Source organism: Rutidosis leptorrhynchoides, chromosome 5, assembly GCF_046630445.1.
Source record: "Rutidosis leptorrhynchoides isolate AG116_Rl617_1_P2 chromosome 5, CSIRO_AGI_Rlap_v1, whole genome shotgun sequence".
Lineage (NCBI taxonomy): Eukaryota > Viridiplantae > Streptophyta > Magnoliopsida > Asterales > Asteraceae > Rutidosis > Rutidosis leptorrhynchoides.
In genome coordinates, this window is record NC_092337.1 from 33,935,050 (window position 1) to 33,951,388 (window position 16,339).

The 16,339-nt window shown below is 40.8% G+C and overlaps 1 protein-coding gene across 1 annotated transcript; it reads right to left on the minus strand.

Moving 5' to 3' along the window:
* Positions 1-14,090: 14,090 nt before the first annotated feature.
* On the minus strand, positions 14,091-15,990 carry LOC139850571 (cytochrome P450 76T24-like). The gene is made up of 2 exons (XM_071840134.1): positions 15,100-15,990; positions 14,091-14,710 (listed from the first exon to the last, which is right to left on the minus strand). Exons 1-2 carry the CDS (start codon positions 15,973-15,975, stop codon positions 14,102-14,104), a joined length of 1,485 nt encoding a protein of 494 aa, XP_071696235.1. The 5' UTR covers positions 15,976-15,990; the 3' UTR covers positions 14,091-14,101.
* Between the last annotated feature and the right edge of the window lie 349 nt (positions 15,991-16,339).

Sequence of the window (16,339 nt, forward strand, 5' to 3'; positions counted from 1 at the left end):
ATACCTGCTGCTGCTGCTGCCGATATTTCGGCCCCGACACCCACTGGCGATCCCGGCGCTTCCACTTCCGGAGCTAGCTCTAGTGCACCTGCCTCAGCGTCTTCTTCCAGACACCCGAGGCAACTGGCTCGCATTGGTGGTATGGAGATCCCCGCGGAGTTCGGGGAGGGTCCTTTTCGTAATCACTGGCGCACTCCCTGCCGACGCACTCCCGACGGATACCTAGCAGTGATTACGCCAGGCCGACACCGACAGATGTTGGCCGCCTTCGGATATCCAGTTGAGCCACCCGTGTCACCACCACATGATTCAGATGACGGGTCTTCCACCGATGCTCCTTCAGACGACACCTCATCTGACGACGCCAGTGATGAGGAGGATCCCGCTGACAGACCGATTCAGGCACCCTCTACCCCGCCGAAGAAGCGGTATCGCTTTGCTGGCATTATTCCGGGTCGTACTATCACTGACGCTTTTGGTCGGCGTCAGAGGATTACTGCTCGTAAACGGCTGGTGCCGTACCCTGCTGACCCACTGATATTACCATCTCCACCCAGAGCCGGACCATATACTTCAGCACCACCAGCACCACCTGCACCGCCAGCACCACCTGCCCCACCATCTTCCTCTATTGAGGGACTGAGGTGGGAGATTGAGATTCTTCAGGCCCGAGTTACTGAGCTTGAGGAGCAGTTGGCTCAGGTTTTGGACATCTTGCACCCACCATCACCGTAGGACTTTGTATTAGATTCTGTATTGTAATCTCTTTTGGAATTTCATATTTCACTTATGTATCGTACGAACTTATTGTAATGTATGGAACTTATTATCTTTAATGAATGGAAATTTGTGTTGTTTACTTTTTGCACAAGTGTTCTATTTACATTATCATGGTTTTGTGGTACTTATATCTGCTTGCGTTACTTAATCAACATGTGTTGTGCTGTTTTCATGTTGATTGTTATACACTATATTATTATTATTTGCATACTGGATTTTGACTTGAGTCAAAAATGTTTGTTTAGAACATCATGGCCAACGGGAGATCAACCCCTACCGCAGCACAAATTGAAGAAATGATTAACGAGCGTGTTGCTGCTGCTCTAGCTGAAAGGCAACCCCAAGCTCCACCACCACCACCACCGGTTGTTCCACCCGTCCAAATTGGGTGTACATATAAGGAATTCCAAGGCTGTAAGCCGCACTACTTCAGTGGCACTGAGGGACCAGTCGGTCTCACAAGATGGTTTGAAAAGTTAGAATCAGTATTCAGGGTTAGCAATTGCTCTGAGGCTAACAAAACGAAATTTGCATCTTGCACGCTTTCCGATGGCGCGCTTACATGGTGGAATACCATGGCCCAAGCGCAAGGAATTGATGAGGCGTATGCTACGCCTTGGGAAGAATTTAAATCTGCTATGATCGAGGAATACTGTCCGAGGACCGAAATCCAAAAGATAGAAATTGAATTTATGCAATTGAAGACCGTAGGGAACGACCTTAACAGTTACAATCGTATGTTTTTGGAGTTGGCTCTTATGTGCCCGACCATGGTCACCCCCGAATTTAAGCGCTTGGAAAAATACTTCTCGGGACTTCCTAAGTCCATCAAGGGCAATGTTACCTCATCCAAGCCACCAAGTGTTCCCGAAGCAATGCGCATGGCGCATACTCTCTTGAATCAAATCATCCTTGACGAGCCGGAGAAGGCTAAGTTTGAAACTGGTAGTGGCGAGAAGAGGAAATGGGACAACAACCACAACAACAACAACCGAGGTAGAAACTATGATCAAAACCCGGCGAAGCGACATGAAGGTTTCAGGCAAAACAACAACACCAACCCCGGCACAAGCTCTAACCCGAACTACAAGGGAACCCTACCACAATGCAAGAGGTGCTACAAGCACCACACCGGGTATTGTAATGTTGTTTGCGAGAAGTGCCAACGGACCGGGCATGTTGGCAAGGATTGCAAGATTACTACATTGAATGTGAAGCCAAACCACAACCACAATGGGCCTAAGAAGTGTTATGAATGCGAGAAGACGGGCCATTTCAGAAACGAGTGCCCAAACAAGCGTAAAGATGGCGGACCACCACGTGCTAGAGCCTTCAATGTTAATGCAAGGGACGCACGTGACAACCCCGACTTGGTGACAGGTATATTCGAAATCAACAATCTTTTAGCTTCTGTCCTATTTGATACTGGTGCCGATAGGAGCTATGTGTGTAGACATTTTTGTGATAAGTTAGATTGGTCGTTAGTTCCTTTAAAGGAAAGTATGCTTGTCGAGGTAGCCAACGGAAAACTTGAAAAAGTTGACCAAATTGGCCGAGGGGCTATTATCAACATAGCCGGTGTAGACTTTGAGATAGACTTGGTACCCATTAAGTTGGGGAGTTTTGATGTTATTGTTGGCATAGATTGGTTGACTAAGATAAGAGCCGAGATTATTTGTGGAGACAAAGCTCTTCGTATACCACAAGGAGATGGCGAGCCATTGATCATTTATGGAGAGAGATGTAGCTCTCAATTGAACCTCATCAGTTGCATTAAAGCACAGAAAATAATTAAGAAAGGACGCCTTGCTGTCCTAGCTCATGTGAAAACCGTAGAAACCGAGGAGAAGAAAGTGGAAGATGTGCGTATTGTGAACGAATTTCCCGATGTCTTTCCCAAAGAATTGCCGGGATTACCGCCACCGAGGGCAGTAGAATTTCAAATCGACTTAGTGCCAGGAGCTGCACCTGTAGCTCGCGCACCCTATAGACTTGCACCTTCCGAGATGCAAGAATTGCAAAGCCAGCTACAAGAGTTACTTGATCGAGGGTTTATTCAACCGAGTTCTTCGCCGTGGGGCGCGCCTGTGTTGTTTGTAAAGAAGAAGGATGGATCCTTCCGAATGTGTATCGACTACCGTGAGCTCAACAAATTAACAATCAAGAATCGATATCCTCTCCCACGAATTGACGATCTTTTTGACCAACTGCAAGGATCGTGTGTTTACTCAAAGATCGATTTACGATCCGGCTATCACCAGTTGAGGGTGAAGGAAAGTGACGTGATGAAAACTGCATTTAGAACCCGCTACGGACATTATGAGTTTCTTGTAATGCCATTCGGTCTGACCAATGCACCTGCTGTATTTATGGACCTTATGAATCGTGTTTGCAAGCCGTACTTGGACAAATTTGTTATAGTCTTCATAGATGATATCCTCATCTACTCTAAGAGCGAAGAAGAACACGAGCATCATCTCCGATTAGTACTTGAACTTTTGAGACGTGAGCAACTTTACGCAAAGTTTTCCAAGTGTGAATTCTGGTTGAAGGAAGTTCAGTTTTTGGGTCATGTTGTGAGTGACCAGGGCATCAAAGTTGATCCCGCCAAGATCGAAGCTATCAGCAAGTGGGAGACCCCCACTACTCCGACCCACATCCGCCAATTTTTGGGTCTTGCCGGTTATTACCGAAGGTTTATCGAAGGTTTCTCTCTGATTTCACGTCCGCTAACCGCACTCACTCACAAAGGAAAGAAATTTATTTGGGGAGACGAGCAAGAGAAAGCGTTTCAATTCTTGAAATGGAAGTTAACCACCGCGCCCATCCTATCACTTCCTGAGGGTAATGACGATTTTGTTATTTACTGCGACGCCTCGAAAACTGGTTATGGTTGTGTGCTTATGCAACGCACGAAGGTCATCGCCTATGCTTCTCGTCAACTTAAGATCCACGAACGAAACTATACTACACACGATCTTGAACTTGGAGCCGTTGTCTTCGCGCTCAAATTGTGGAGGCACTACCTTTATGAAACTAAATGCACTATCTTCACCGATCACAAGAGTCTCCAGCATATATTCGATCAGAAACATTTGAATATGAGACAACGAAGGTGGATTGAGACGCTAAATGATTACAAGTGTGAACTTCGCTATCATCCGGGTAAGGCCAACGTTGTTGCTGACGCCTTAAGCCGAAAGGAGAGATCGGCACCTCTTCGCGTTCGAGAATTGAACATCACGATTCATTCCAATCTCCAGAACCAAATCCGAGCAGCCCAAGAACAGGCTCTCATAGAGAAGCACTTACGATATGAATATTTGAACATTCTCGTCTCTAAATTCGAGGTTAGAGAATCCGGACTCCGATGTTATGCCGGAAGAATTTGGGTACCACGCTATGGAGACTTACGGAGCCTCATATTGGATGAAGCTCACAAGTCAAGATATTCGATTCATCCCGGAGCGGGCAAGATGTACCATGATATTAAAGAACAATATTGGTGGCCGAATCTCAAGAAAGACGTTGCAGCTTATGTTAGTAAGTGTTTGACTTGCTCAAAGGTTAAAGCCGAGCATCAAAAACCTTCTGGGTTACTTCAACAGCCGGAAATCCCACAATGGAAGTGGGAGATGATAACTATGGACTTTATCACCAAACTGCCAAAGACAGTGGGCGGATACGATACCATTTGGGTTATTGTTGACCGTCTTACCAAGACTGCACATTTCTTAGCAATGAAAGAAACCGATACAATGGAGAGACTTGCTCAACTTTATATTAAAGAGGTTGTATCACGACACGGTATACCCTTATCGATCATCTCCGATCGCGATCCTCGATTTGCTTCTAGATTTTGGCGTTCTTTGCAAGAAGCCATGGGAACTCGTCTCGACATGAGCACTGCATATCACCCTCAGACTGACGGGCAAAGTGAACGAACAATTCAAACCTTGGAGGACATGCTACGTGCATGTGTTATTGATTTTGGAAAGGCCTGGGAAAGGCATTTGCCACTCGCCGAATTCTCTTACAACAACAGTTACCACTCGAGCATTAAAGCTGCACCTTTTGAAGCATTGTATGGCCGCAAGTGCCGTTCTCCTCTTTGTTGGGCCGAGCTAGGTGAAGTGCAACTCACCGGGCCCGAGATAGTCCACGAAACATCAGAGAAGATTGCCCAAATTCAAAACAGACTCAAGGTAGCTCGTGATCGCCAAAAGAGTTATGCTGATAGTAAACGTAAAGACTTTGAATTCAACGTTGGTGACCGCGTTATGTTGAAGGTTGCACCTTGGAAGGGTGTGATTCGTTTTGGAAAGCGCGGAAAGTTAAACCCGCGGTACATTGGTCCTTTTGAAATTTTGGAGCGTGTTGGACCCGTTGCTTATCGTCTTGACCTTTCAACACAATTGAGCTCAGTTCATCCAACCTTCCACGTATCAAACTTGAAGAAGTGTCTTGCTCCACCTGAACTGATCATACCATTGGAGGAACTTACTATTGACGACAAACTTCACTTTGTGGAAGAGCCTGTTGAAATTATGGAACGTGAAGTCAAGGAGTTGAAACACAATAGGATTCCGATTGTCCGAGTTCGATGGAATGCCAAGCGAGGACCTGAGTTTACTTGGGAACGAGAGGATCAAATGAGACAGAAGTATCCTCACCTTTTCCCAGCTCCTCCATCTCCCTCAGCTTAAAATTTCGGGACGAAATTTTCTTTAACAGGTGGGTAATGTAACGACCCTGGTTTTTCCATCCTTAATTAATAATGTTTATTATTAATACTTGTGATTAAACGAATGTATGTTGTTACATTTACTTGTTTCCATGATTAACCGTACTTGATTCTTTAATGCCCGAAACGTCTTTGTGACACGCGTACATTACACGAATAATATTTTTAGAATATTATTTACATTCATGATTAGTTTTACTAATCATTTTGATTAACCATGGTTATTAGTTAATTACTTGGGCTTTAGATGGATTAATTTGTGAATTATTTGAACTTGGGCTTGTTAAATGTTATAGACTCATGGTTATGGACTTATAAGCCCACCTTACATCTTAATGGACTTAATTTGCCCAACCTTAGACTAGTAACTTATTAATTTAAACCTTGGAATAATTAGCTAAACTAAAAACAAATACTTGCATGCATGCTAACTCTTTCCCCCATATATTCCACTTTTACCATTCAACACTCACACCACACCCCAATACAAGAATAAAGCAAGTTGACCACCCCATGGGGAGCCCCAAAACCGTCCACCTTGAGTAGTGGTGGGGGTTCCATTTCAAATTTTCCCTTATTACTTATTACTTGCATTTATCTCACTCTTACACACACTTCACTTTGCTACTTCTCTTTCTCTCATTTTTCTCTCTACTTGGTAAGTTACAAGACTTCTTTCTTCTTCCTTTTTCTCTCTAAAAACCTAACACACACACATACATAATCATCATCATCACTTGTTTTATGTTGTTGACTAGTTACTTGTTCATTGTTGTTATTTTGCTACATGTTCTTAGTTAATGTTTACTTACTTGTTGTAAGAACCAAACTTCCTAGTTTGTTCTTCATATTATCTTGTTATTCAAGAACATGCAAGGATCTAAACTCTATAGTTTATGGTTCTACAATTAGTGTTTCAAAGATTTAAAGTTCATAAGTTCTAAAAATCATACATGCATTCATGTTAGTAAACTTAAAAGTTTACTTTCTAAAGATCAAGACCTAGGCTTGAATCTTTAAAAGTATGAAACTCATGAACTTGTTACTTGTTTATTTAGTTTATCACTTTCATTCTTGCACCCTAATTACACTTTACTAGTTGATAATCAAAGTTTTGTAACTTATGGTTTCACTAAAGTAAAGATTCAAGGGATGGTAATTATGATTTAACTTAATGACTTTACTTAGACTTTCACTTGGGTTATGATGGTCAAGACTTAGTTAAAATGATGTAAACACATCCATGAGTTGTACACTTGAAGCCATATGCATCAAGGATGAGAACCATGATGAACATCAAGCACCAAAACCACCGGAACTCCCTTAAACTTACTGTTCTGTCCAAACTTTCTGATCAGCTGAACCCGTAACATACCAGTAGGTCTGGTCTGATCTAACCTTGATTTTTGGATAGAACTTTTCGAGTAGATAACTTTTCATATAAGACTCGTCTTCATACGAGTTACGGTTTAGAGTCTATGGCCCTCCGAGCGTCACTAAGTCCATTTACTTTTCTAGTTTTCTGTTTCTGTTTTCTGTTTACTGTTTTCTGAGTCAGACCTAAACACCTGGGCTACTGTAACTGTGATATTCAGTTATCTCTGTTCGAGTAGATAATTTTTCGTTTAGGAATCGTCTTAATACGAGTTACGGTTTAGGATTTATGGCCCTCCGATCGTCACTAGGTCCTCTAACGTTGTGCAGAAAATTCTGACCTACTCGCACTTAAACCGTCACCACGGTCAAACTAAGACGAGTTTGCTTCTGAGATTTTTACCACACTTAAGGGACTCATATACGGAGCCATGGCCACTAGTCTCACCTTATTTCAGTTGGTATAGAGACCGTGGTGACTGACCGAAGTCAGCCTTCGTTTTAAAACTTCCTTTATGAACAAAACATACTTATACCTTTCGTTTGATGATGTTTGATGATGACCCTTATGACCTTATTTACATACTTATAAACCTTTTAAGACAAGCTACTGACTTAGTACTATTTGACTTAGGTTGAGGACTTTTGGACCACACTTTCCCGACTCTACATTACTACTATTTTACCGCTACTTATCATTGTGAGTTATAGCTTTCCCTTTTTACCTTAACTTATTTTGGGAACTGAGAAAACATGCGCATTTTATGTTTTACATAATAGGCACGAGTACTTAAACTATATATATGTGTGGGTTATATAACGGCAGAAACATTCCCTTTAGCTCGGTAACGTTTAGTCATTGGTTTTTGAACCGTGAACGCGAATCTTAGATATGGATCTATAGGGTTTGACATCCCCACTCGGGCTAGTCGCGCTAGCATTTAACGAGTGTTTAATACTTCGAGGTTATACGCACTTGCCAAGTGCACTTTCAGGGGGTACATAAACGTTAAGTTGGTTGCCGGGTGCCCGCGGTTAAGCATATACTTTTACATACTTTTGAAACGCTCGTTGTAGCACCGAAATCTCGTGGCCTACTTACATTACTGTTATACTTAAACTATAGCTCACCAACCTTTGTGTTGACCTTTTTAAGCGTGTATTTCTCAGGTGCTTGAAGTCACTTCCGCTATCATACTAGTCGTGCTGTAGAACCCGCTGCTTAGAGTTGTTATCGCATGACTACTTATCTTGCATTCAAACTTATATACTTTTGGAACTGTGTTATGTAACGACCTTTGTGGTCACGTACACTTATTTAATGCTTCTACTTAGTGAAGCTTACTTTTGGATTGTAAAACATTCGACGTTTGTTATGACGTCACTTTTATTAATGAATGCAAACTCTGTTTTGAAAACGCATATAGTACTTAACCTTGTAATGATCCTGTTGATGATGGTCCGTACGTGATGATTTAGTACGGGGCGTCACAATGTGACTTTTTCGTTTGTTTCCCCTGTTTACATGGAAGACACACATCAGGAATATGAAAACTTTTAAGATTAACACCATCAACTAATCCATTGTGGACTAGATTGTTCATCTTCCTCAGACTCAAATGACCCATACACTTGTGCCATATGATAGACTCTTGTTCAGTAGCTTTAGAAACGAAAGCCTGATGGCCAGTAGCTTCCTTTACATGAGCCTTACGCATGTCAAGGATATAGAGATCCTTGCATCTGGGAGCAGTCATCAGAATCATGTCTTCCGGAATAACAAATTCTTTCTTCAAAATATAGCATTGTTTATCATCAAATGCTACTGTATACTTCTTGTCAGCAACCTGAGAGACTGAAAGCAGATTGTTTGACATCTGCTCCACAAAATTAACCTTATCAAAGCTGACATTTTCATTCGCGATTTCACCTTGAGCAGTAATAAACCCTCCTTCACTACCAGCAAAAGAAACTGGTCCACCATCCACTGTTTTCACATTAGAAAGTAAGGACAAGTTCCCTGTCATGTGCCTGGACGCCCCACTATCAACAATCCATGTACTGCAGCGTGGATTGTAGGCGACCTGCACATTAAAGTAAGAGGATTAGTTAGAAAGGGCAACCCATGCCCTAATGGCAGTGGGTTTCCCGTCAATGCCAACAACTGGCAATTCCACCCATTGTCCCTTGGATCCCGAAGGACCTGCAGGACGTTGAACACCCTTCACCTCAGATTTTGGTCTCCAAACTGTATTTTTAGGCAATGGTTTTCTATAATAATCGTTAGTTTGAAAAACCTTTGAATCAATTACTTTCACATTTGAATTGTGCACAGGAGAAGATGATCTTCTATAAAAAGAACGATTTAGACTGAGATCAATCTTCCTGCGGGGTGTCTGTCTAATGGGTCCACAATCCACAGCCCTGTGTCCCAGCCTCCCACATTTGAAACAGTTAACATTATCAAAATCATTAACGTTAAACAACCTGCGTCTAATCGGTGAAAACTGTCTCCTAGGCTGTTCAGTACGTTGTCTAATCGTAGGGGGTGTCAAAACCTGTTTTTCAACAGTCTGACGCCGACTAGGCGGAACATACTTGGACACTATCTCAGAATTAGAACTCCCACCTTTAGGTGGTTGTTCTACCTTAGGAACACTAACCTGCTGTTTTCCTGAATTATTTTCTTTAACAAACTTAATAGGAGTAGACAAAGTGGTCTTTTTCTTACTCTGTTTGGGCCTTTCTACACTCTTTGTCGGCGTCTTAAGACTCTCACTCCTATTCTCACTGTGTTTTGGATTCTTAAGAATCGTAACTGGCTTAGTCACCGGTACAAATGGTTTGCTATCTTTCTCAGTGTCTATGTCAGTATCAGACTCAGTCTCATAAACAACCTCTGTAGGGTTCTTAGAATCAACAACCTTACTAGCACTAACCACTGGGGTCTCCTTAGGTTTACCATATGGTGGTTCCACCACTGGTTCCTTAAACTTCTCTACGGGCTTATTAACATACTCACCCATAAGAGGTGGTGCAACCTCAGAATATCCCAGACCCTCCCGATTAGAATGATTAAAAGTCTGAGTCACATACGACATCCTCTGCCAGTTATCTATTCTAGCTTTCTCAGACTCATATTTTAACTTAAAAGAATCCTTTTCAGCCTTAAGAGTCTCTATTTGCCCCAAATACATTGTGATCACCTTTTCATCATCTCTAATCGTTGATTTCATGTGACCTATTTGGTTTTCTAGAGACTTAATCACCTCAACATATTCTTTCTGTTTGTTAAGGTAGAAAAGGGCATCTTCATAGTTCTTCTTGTTGGTCTGATTTTCTAAGCTTAGGTTCTTAAGGTCAGTCCTAAGTTTAGGGCAGGTCTCACAAGTAACAGGTATTTCACTTAGCTTAGAAATAACGCATTCAAGTCTTTCAATTTCCTGTTCATAACCAAAACAATAAGCACATTTAGAAATTGAATCAGTACATACCTTATCGTTACTGGAAGTATTAGCCATAAAAGCATAGTTATTCCTTCCATCCTGTGATTCTGCATCTGACTCTGATTCGTACTCCGAACTTGTGCTGTCCGAATAATCAGCTTCATAACCTTCCTTACCCTCACTATTATCTGAACTAACTTGACTTTGAACCGTCACAACTTTCTTATCACCACTCACAAAATCACGGTTGAGCAAATGACCCAACTCTTCTCTGAACCAAGTACCCTCATGACAACTTTTACCTTCTTCTTCATCGGATGGATCAGTAGTAAACTCAATGTCTGACAAATCCTTGGCTTTCCGGAACTTATCATACAGCTGTTCCTTAACCCTCTTTCTGAAACACCATTTCATAAGCTCCTCAGCTCTCTTTAACCTTGCATCACACTTGCACACGTAGCATGTGCAGTTTGGATTATCTTTACCCTTACAACCTGCTCTTCTTCGAACTACTCTTTCTTCCTCAATTTCAGCCGGACTCTTTCCCACAAATACAACATTAGCTTTCTGAGCATCAACTGGAATAGACCAGTCACAAACTTCATCAGGATATATTGTGGAACCAGTTAAGGCTTTAGGTTGAGCAGAACCAGATGATTCCTTCTCAACAATGACGTGTTGGGGAGTCACTGAGATGGTTGTACTAAGAAAAGGATCATGATAACCAGCCTTTGGTGGTCTAGTACAAGTCTTCTTGAAGTGACCAAGTTCATCACAGTTATAACATCTAACCTTCGCCATGTCAAAACCAAACTTAGAATCCCTGTTTAAACTCAAAGATCGTTGACCAGTTCTCTTTAAATACTTCCTTGCACGCCTAACAATGCTACCCATACAGTACAGAATGTCCATCCTCTCTAGCTCATCTTCATCGATCTGATCATAATCTTCATTCTCGAGATGATTGTTAAGAACCTGTCCACTAATCATATCGTTGTAAGAGTTAACAACGATAGCAGCTAAAGCCATGTCCTCCTGAATGGACTCAATAGATCTTTTCCTGATATTGTCAGTTTGAAACATAGGACTCTGAGTCTGAGTCTGAGGTGGAATCTGAGTCTGCTGAGTCGGAACGTCCTCAATCATCTTAATTGTAGAGTTCTGTATTTTGGCATTAAAGTAACCAGATTGTGACTTTGGTGCAGATATCTGATTTGCATTTGCTGTGATGTACGCTGTCTGCAATGGAGCATGACCAGAAGAAGAAGCACTAGATGTGACATTGGCTGCTACAGTACCAAGCCTTTTCCTTTTGGCCTCAACCTGAATATCCTTCTCCATTAACTTTGAAGTAAATGCAGTCAATGTCAAAGGACGTGCAGAAGCAACATATAGGTTTTGGATCTTCTCTACTTCATAATCCCACTTCTCAGGAAGACCAAGTGCCAACACTTTTATTGCCTTATCATCTTTTACCTCAATCCCATAATCCGTCATCTCGGCAACCAATAACCTGTAGCTTTCTAAGGTCTGGCTCAAAGTTTCTGTTGGAAGGGCTGCAAACACCTTCCACTCATCCTTCAACACTTTACCTTTAGTTGCTTTATAAGTAGCAGTACCCTCAGTTGCGGACACAATAGCCTGCCAAAGAGTATAGCACGTCTTATAACGGTTCTTAAACTGACCGAAGATTTCCTTAGACAAGGCTTGCGTTAACTGAGCATAACACCGACACTCAAGATTATACCCTTCGCGTTCTGCGAGATCAAAATCATGAGTTTCTTTAGGTTCACCGTCAGCCCCTGATGGCCAAACAAAAGGAGTCTCAATACACTCCCAAAGTCGAGAATCTTGTCCATTAAGGTAAATCACAAACCTAACTTTCCATTCTAAAAAGTCTTTTAAGTTTTCAAGCCTCGGAACTTTATTGTTAGATCCTGATTCACTTTCGCTTAATAATAGTCTTTGAATTCCGGGTGCAATAACAAGTGCACTGTATTCGTTTGTTAATTTCTCGTTTGTATCAGACATCATTAACTGATTAAGTGATTAATTATGGATTAATTAAATTATTCTGGATTAAAAGAGGATCGGCCGATGGACTGAGACGATCGGTCGGAGGACTGAGACAATCGGTCGATGGTCTAAGGACGAACGGTCGATGGTCTAGACAAACGGTTCAAGGTTATCACAAACTGTCCTCCGGTTCAACTTAAGACGGTCGGTCGAGTGTGAGTGACTATCGGTCGAAGGTCAAGACACTCGGTCGATGGTCAATGACGACCGGCCGAGGGTAGTTCTTACGTATCTGGGCAGAAAAAAACTAGGGTTTTTGGCCAAAACTCAAATTTTGATTGATTCTAACGTTCTGGACTCAAACAAAACCGATGAAAACTTCACAAAAACACCTTTGAACACAAAAACACTCGAAAACACTGGATTTAAACGTAAAAGTTCCAACCTTTTAATTGAAACCCGTTTTGACACAAACCCTAATCACAAAAATCAAAAATTCGACTCAAATAACGTATGGATCAGCAACACAATGCTCTGATACCACTTTGAAGATGTAATTCGGACCTTAGATCATACGTTGTATCTAGATTAATGGCGGAAACACTAATTAGAATGAGTCGAATACGTATTAGACTAACGGGATCAAATTAACCAATGAATAATTGATAGAATTGATGCCTAAGACTGTGTATTCGGTTGGTAAGGGTTTTGGGACGATTAGCAGCAAGTAATACGACGGCCTAAGGGTTTATGGTGTGTAACCTAACACAAAACCACGAAACCCGTATTTATACTAAATACAGTGACCATCGGCCGGTGGTCGGGGACCTTCGGCCGATGGTGACAGTCCCTCGACCGATGGTCCCTACCATCGGTCGATGGTCTTGAGCAGCCAACCGACTGCTTGACCTATTCACGACATTATACTAAGCATCATAAACACAAAGTATAAATGTCCACGTACATATATGACTGAAATATCAAGTACATAACAAATAGAACAATAAACGTAATAGAACTCGGGATTTATGCACCAACAGTTTTTTTATTTATTACTGCATTCGATGGCTAGGATTTTCTTTTTTTAGCATGTTTAGACAATATAAGTTTCAAAGCAAATTGTGTTTTCACTTTGTTGAGACCGTTTATTTAGGGATCGTTGATATGTCGCTTGTAAGCCTAGGTTTTTGATTTCCTGTTGTTTGTTCTTGTTGATCTTCGAATCCGTTATATGTTATGTATAAGCCAATACTAACAACACATACTGCTAGAATTATAAATGGAAGTGGAACTATCAAACAAGTTTTGGAGTTATAATAAAGAATTGGATTTGATGGTAGCTTGTCGGAACCATGCGTCTTTATATAATCTAGGATATATGTAAGGTATATGATATTTCACAGTGATCAATAGATCAACAAATCCTGTATTTGGCAAAAAAAATGTTTTGACATTCTCATTTACCCTTTTTTACCGATAATATGGTCATTAACATTAGATATCAAATTGTTGTTTGAGAAGGGTATATAAGGATTCGAGATAGAGATAAAGATGTTTGTAGAATTGTAGCCATCTGTTTGTCCTGTTCTTCTTAGGGCCGTTAGTTTGTTAATGCAAAATTACGTTTGTGACTCAGTAAATTCGTATAATATTGATGACATATAAAAGCTTACAAACTTTTAAAATATAATTGCAGTGTTTCAAAGATAACATATTCGTATATTCCTCTTTTCACCGGAGTCTACTTGTTTTGAGTCGGAATCGGAGTAGCAAGAAGTGGTGTTGCCCTAAGCAATGTAAAACCAAAAATATCACTCATGTCCATTTCTTCTTTCGGATATGGAAGCTTCCAATCAAAATGATACACAAGTGATGCCACCATTAAGCTCACAACCCGATAAGCCAACGGTATTCCAGGACACATCCTTCTGCCCGATCCGAACGGTAGAAACTCAAAATGTTGACCCTTGTAGTCCAACTCGCTTCCCATAAACCTCTCTGGATTGAACTTCAACGGGTTTTCCCAATAATTCGGGTCCCGAGCAATGGCCCACGCGTTTACTAGTATTTGTGTATCTTTTGGTACTACATAATTATTAAGTATTACTTGCGCATCTGTTTTGTGAGGCACTAACAAAGGCACGGATAAATGAAGTCTCATTGTTTCTTTGATAACGGCATGTAAATAAGGTAACTCTAGGATTTTCGCTTCTTGGATCTTTCCGTCTTTGTCTACAATCGTCGATATTTCACAGCGAAGTTTTGAAAAGATATCGGGGCTAAGGAATAATTCAGTCATTGCCCATTCCGTTGTGTTTGAGCTCGTTTCTGTTCCAGCTAAAAATAATTCCTGTAATTTAGAGATAGAATAACTTTTCATTAGCATCAACTTCTTCGATCAATACTTTTTGCTTATATCTAATATTTGATACATGTGTGGTCGCTAAAAGTATGTTACAAGTTCCTCTTTATTTTGGTTGTAGAAAACATGGTCATCTATAAAAGGAAAATACTACGGAGTTCTTTATAGTTGTAAGTCTATTAATTTGGGTCAAAAAGTATATATATTTTTTTAGGGGGTCAAAAAGTATAATTATTTTATGAAGTCTAGTCTTATTAACATGTTAAGGAAACCACTATGCATAGTTTTAATCATGTCCATAAAGTACCTACTGTATTAATTATTTCTAATGACATAATTAAAGAAGATGGAGACATATAATTTAAATAATTAATTACCATAAGTAGAGTCTGAACGTGTAGGAGTTTGAAGTCTGATTCATGATCCTCGGCATAATCTAACAGTGAATCCAACATATCCCCGAACCTTGAAAGCTTCGATTCTCGATGCTTTAGTCTGTCATCAATGAAGCCTCGAGTCATCTTATGCAACCAATCGTAGCCTGTTTTCGATTGACGTCGTATGTTTTGAGGATCTAATGGCTTTAAAATTGGAAATATATCTGCTATATTGAACTTCCCGTTTGTAAGCATTATTGTCTTCACCGCCGTTTTAAACCCACCAATATCTTCGGACTCGTAGCTTGTCACATTTTGTGAAAGGATCGTGTTTGACATCATATTTAATGCCACTGCGAACGCTAACTTCCCTATGTCAACATTCGTCTTCTGTTTCCCAGAGTTACAAAGAAAGTCAACCATTCCACTTACCACATTTTGTCGAAGGTCACGAAGTGTGTCGAGTTTATGTTGGTGGGTGAGGAAAATGTTGAGTGCTTTTCGAATAGTACGCCATTCTTCATTTGGTGAAATCCACGCCATTGCGACTTTATGAGTCTCTAAAACAGTGACAGCGTCTGGGATATTACGCCCAGAGCAGGACTCGTCATTTCGTTGGAGGATTTCTCTGGCAGCGTCTGGCGTGGATGCTACCACGCTAGTGACGCTGCCTAAACGGATGGTCATAAGTGGATCGTATTTTTCAGCCAGTTTGGCTAGGGACTCGTGTGGTTTTGGACCCACTTCTAGTAAGTTTCCGATAATGGGAAGGCCGGGTGGGCCTGGCGGCATTCGTCTTTTACGGTAGAGATCATGGATGCGAAGGAAGAAGAACAAGAAAACAATGGAAGAGAGAACTAGATATACAAGCTCCATGATGTGTGAGTATTATGTTTTGTTTTGTGAGTAATCAAATGTGATGGAGGTCTTATTTATAGAATGATTGTATCAAGTTGATACATTATTTTATTTATAAAGTTTAATTTAATCATTCAAACAATGGCCTTTCAGGAAAAAAAAAAACAAAAAAAAATTATTTAAACAGTGACACTTGATATATTTTTTATTACTAAATCTGAGATAGCAACAAATCGCGCAAGTGTTATTAGCAAGTAGCGTTTTGTCTATAGTGTTGCTGGAGGTCTAGTTACTTTGAACTATACAAGTTTTTGAAAGTTGGCTGCTTTCATTTATTTATTTATTTTTATTTTATTTAATTTTCTTTTTGTTTTTCAGATAA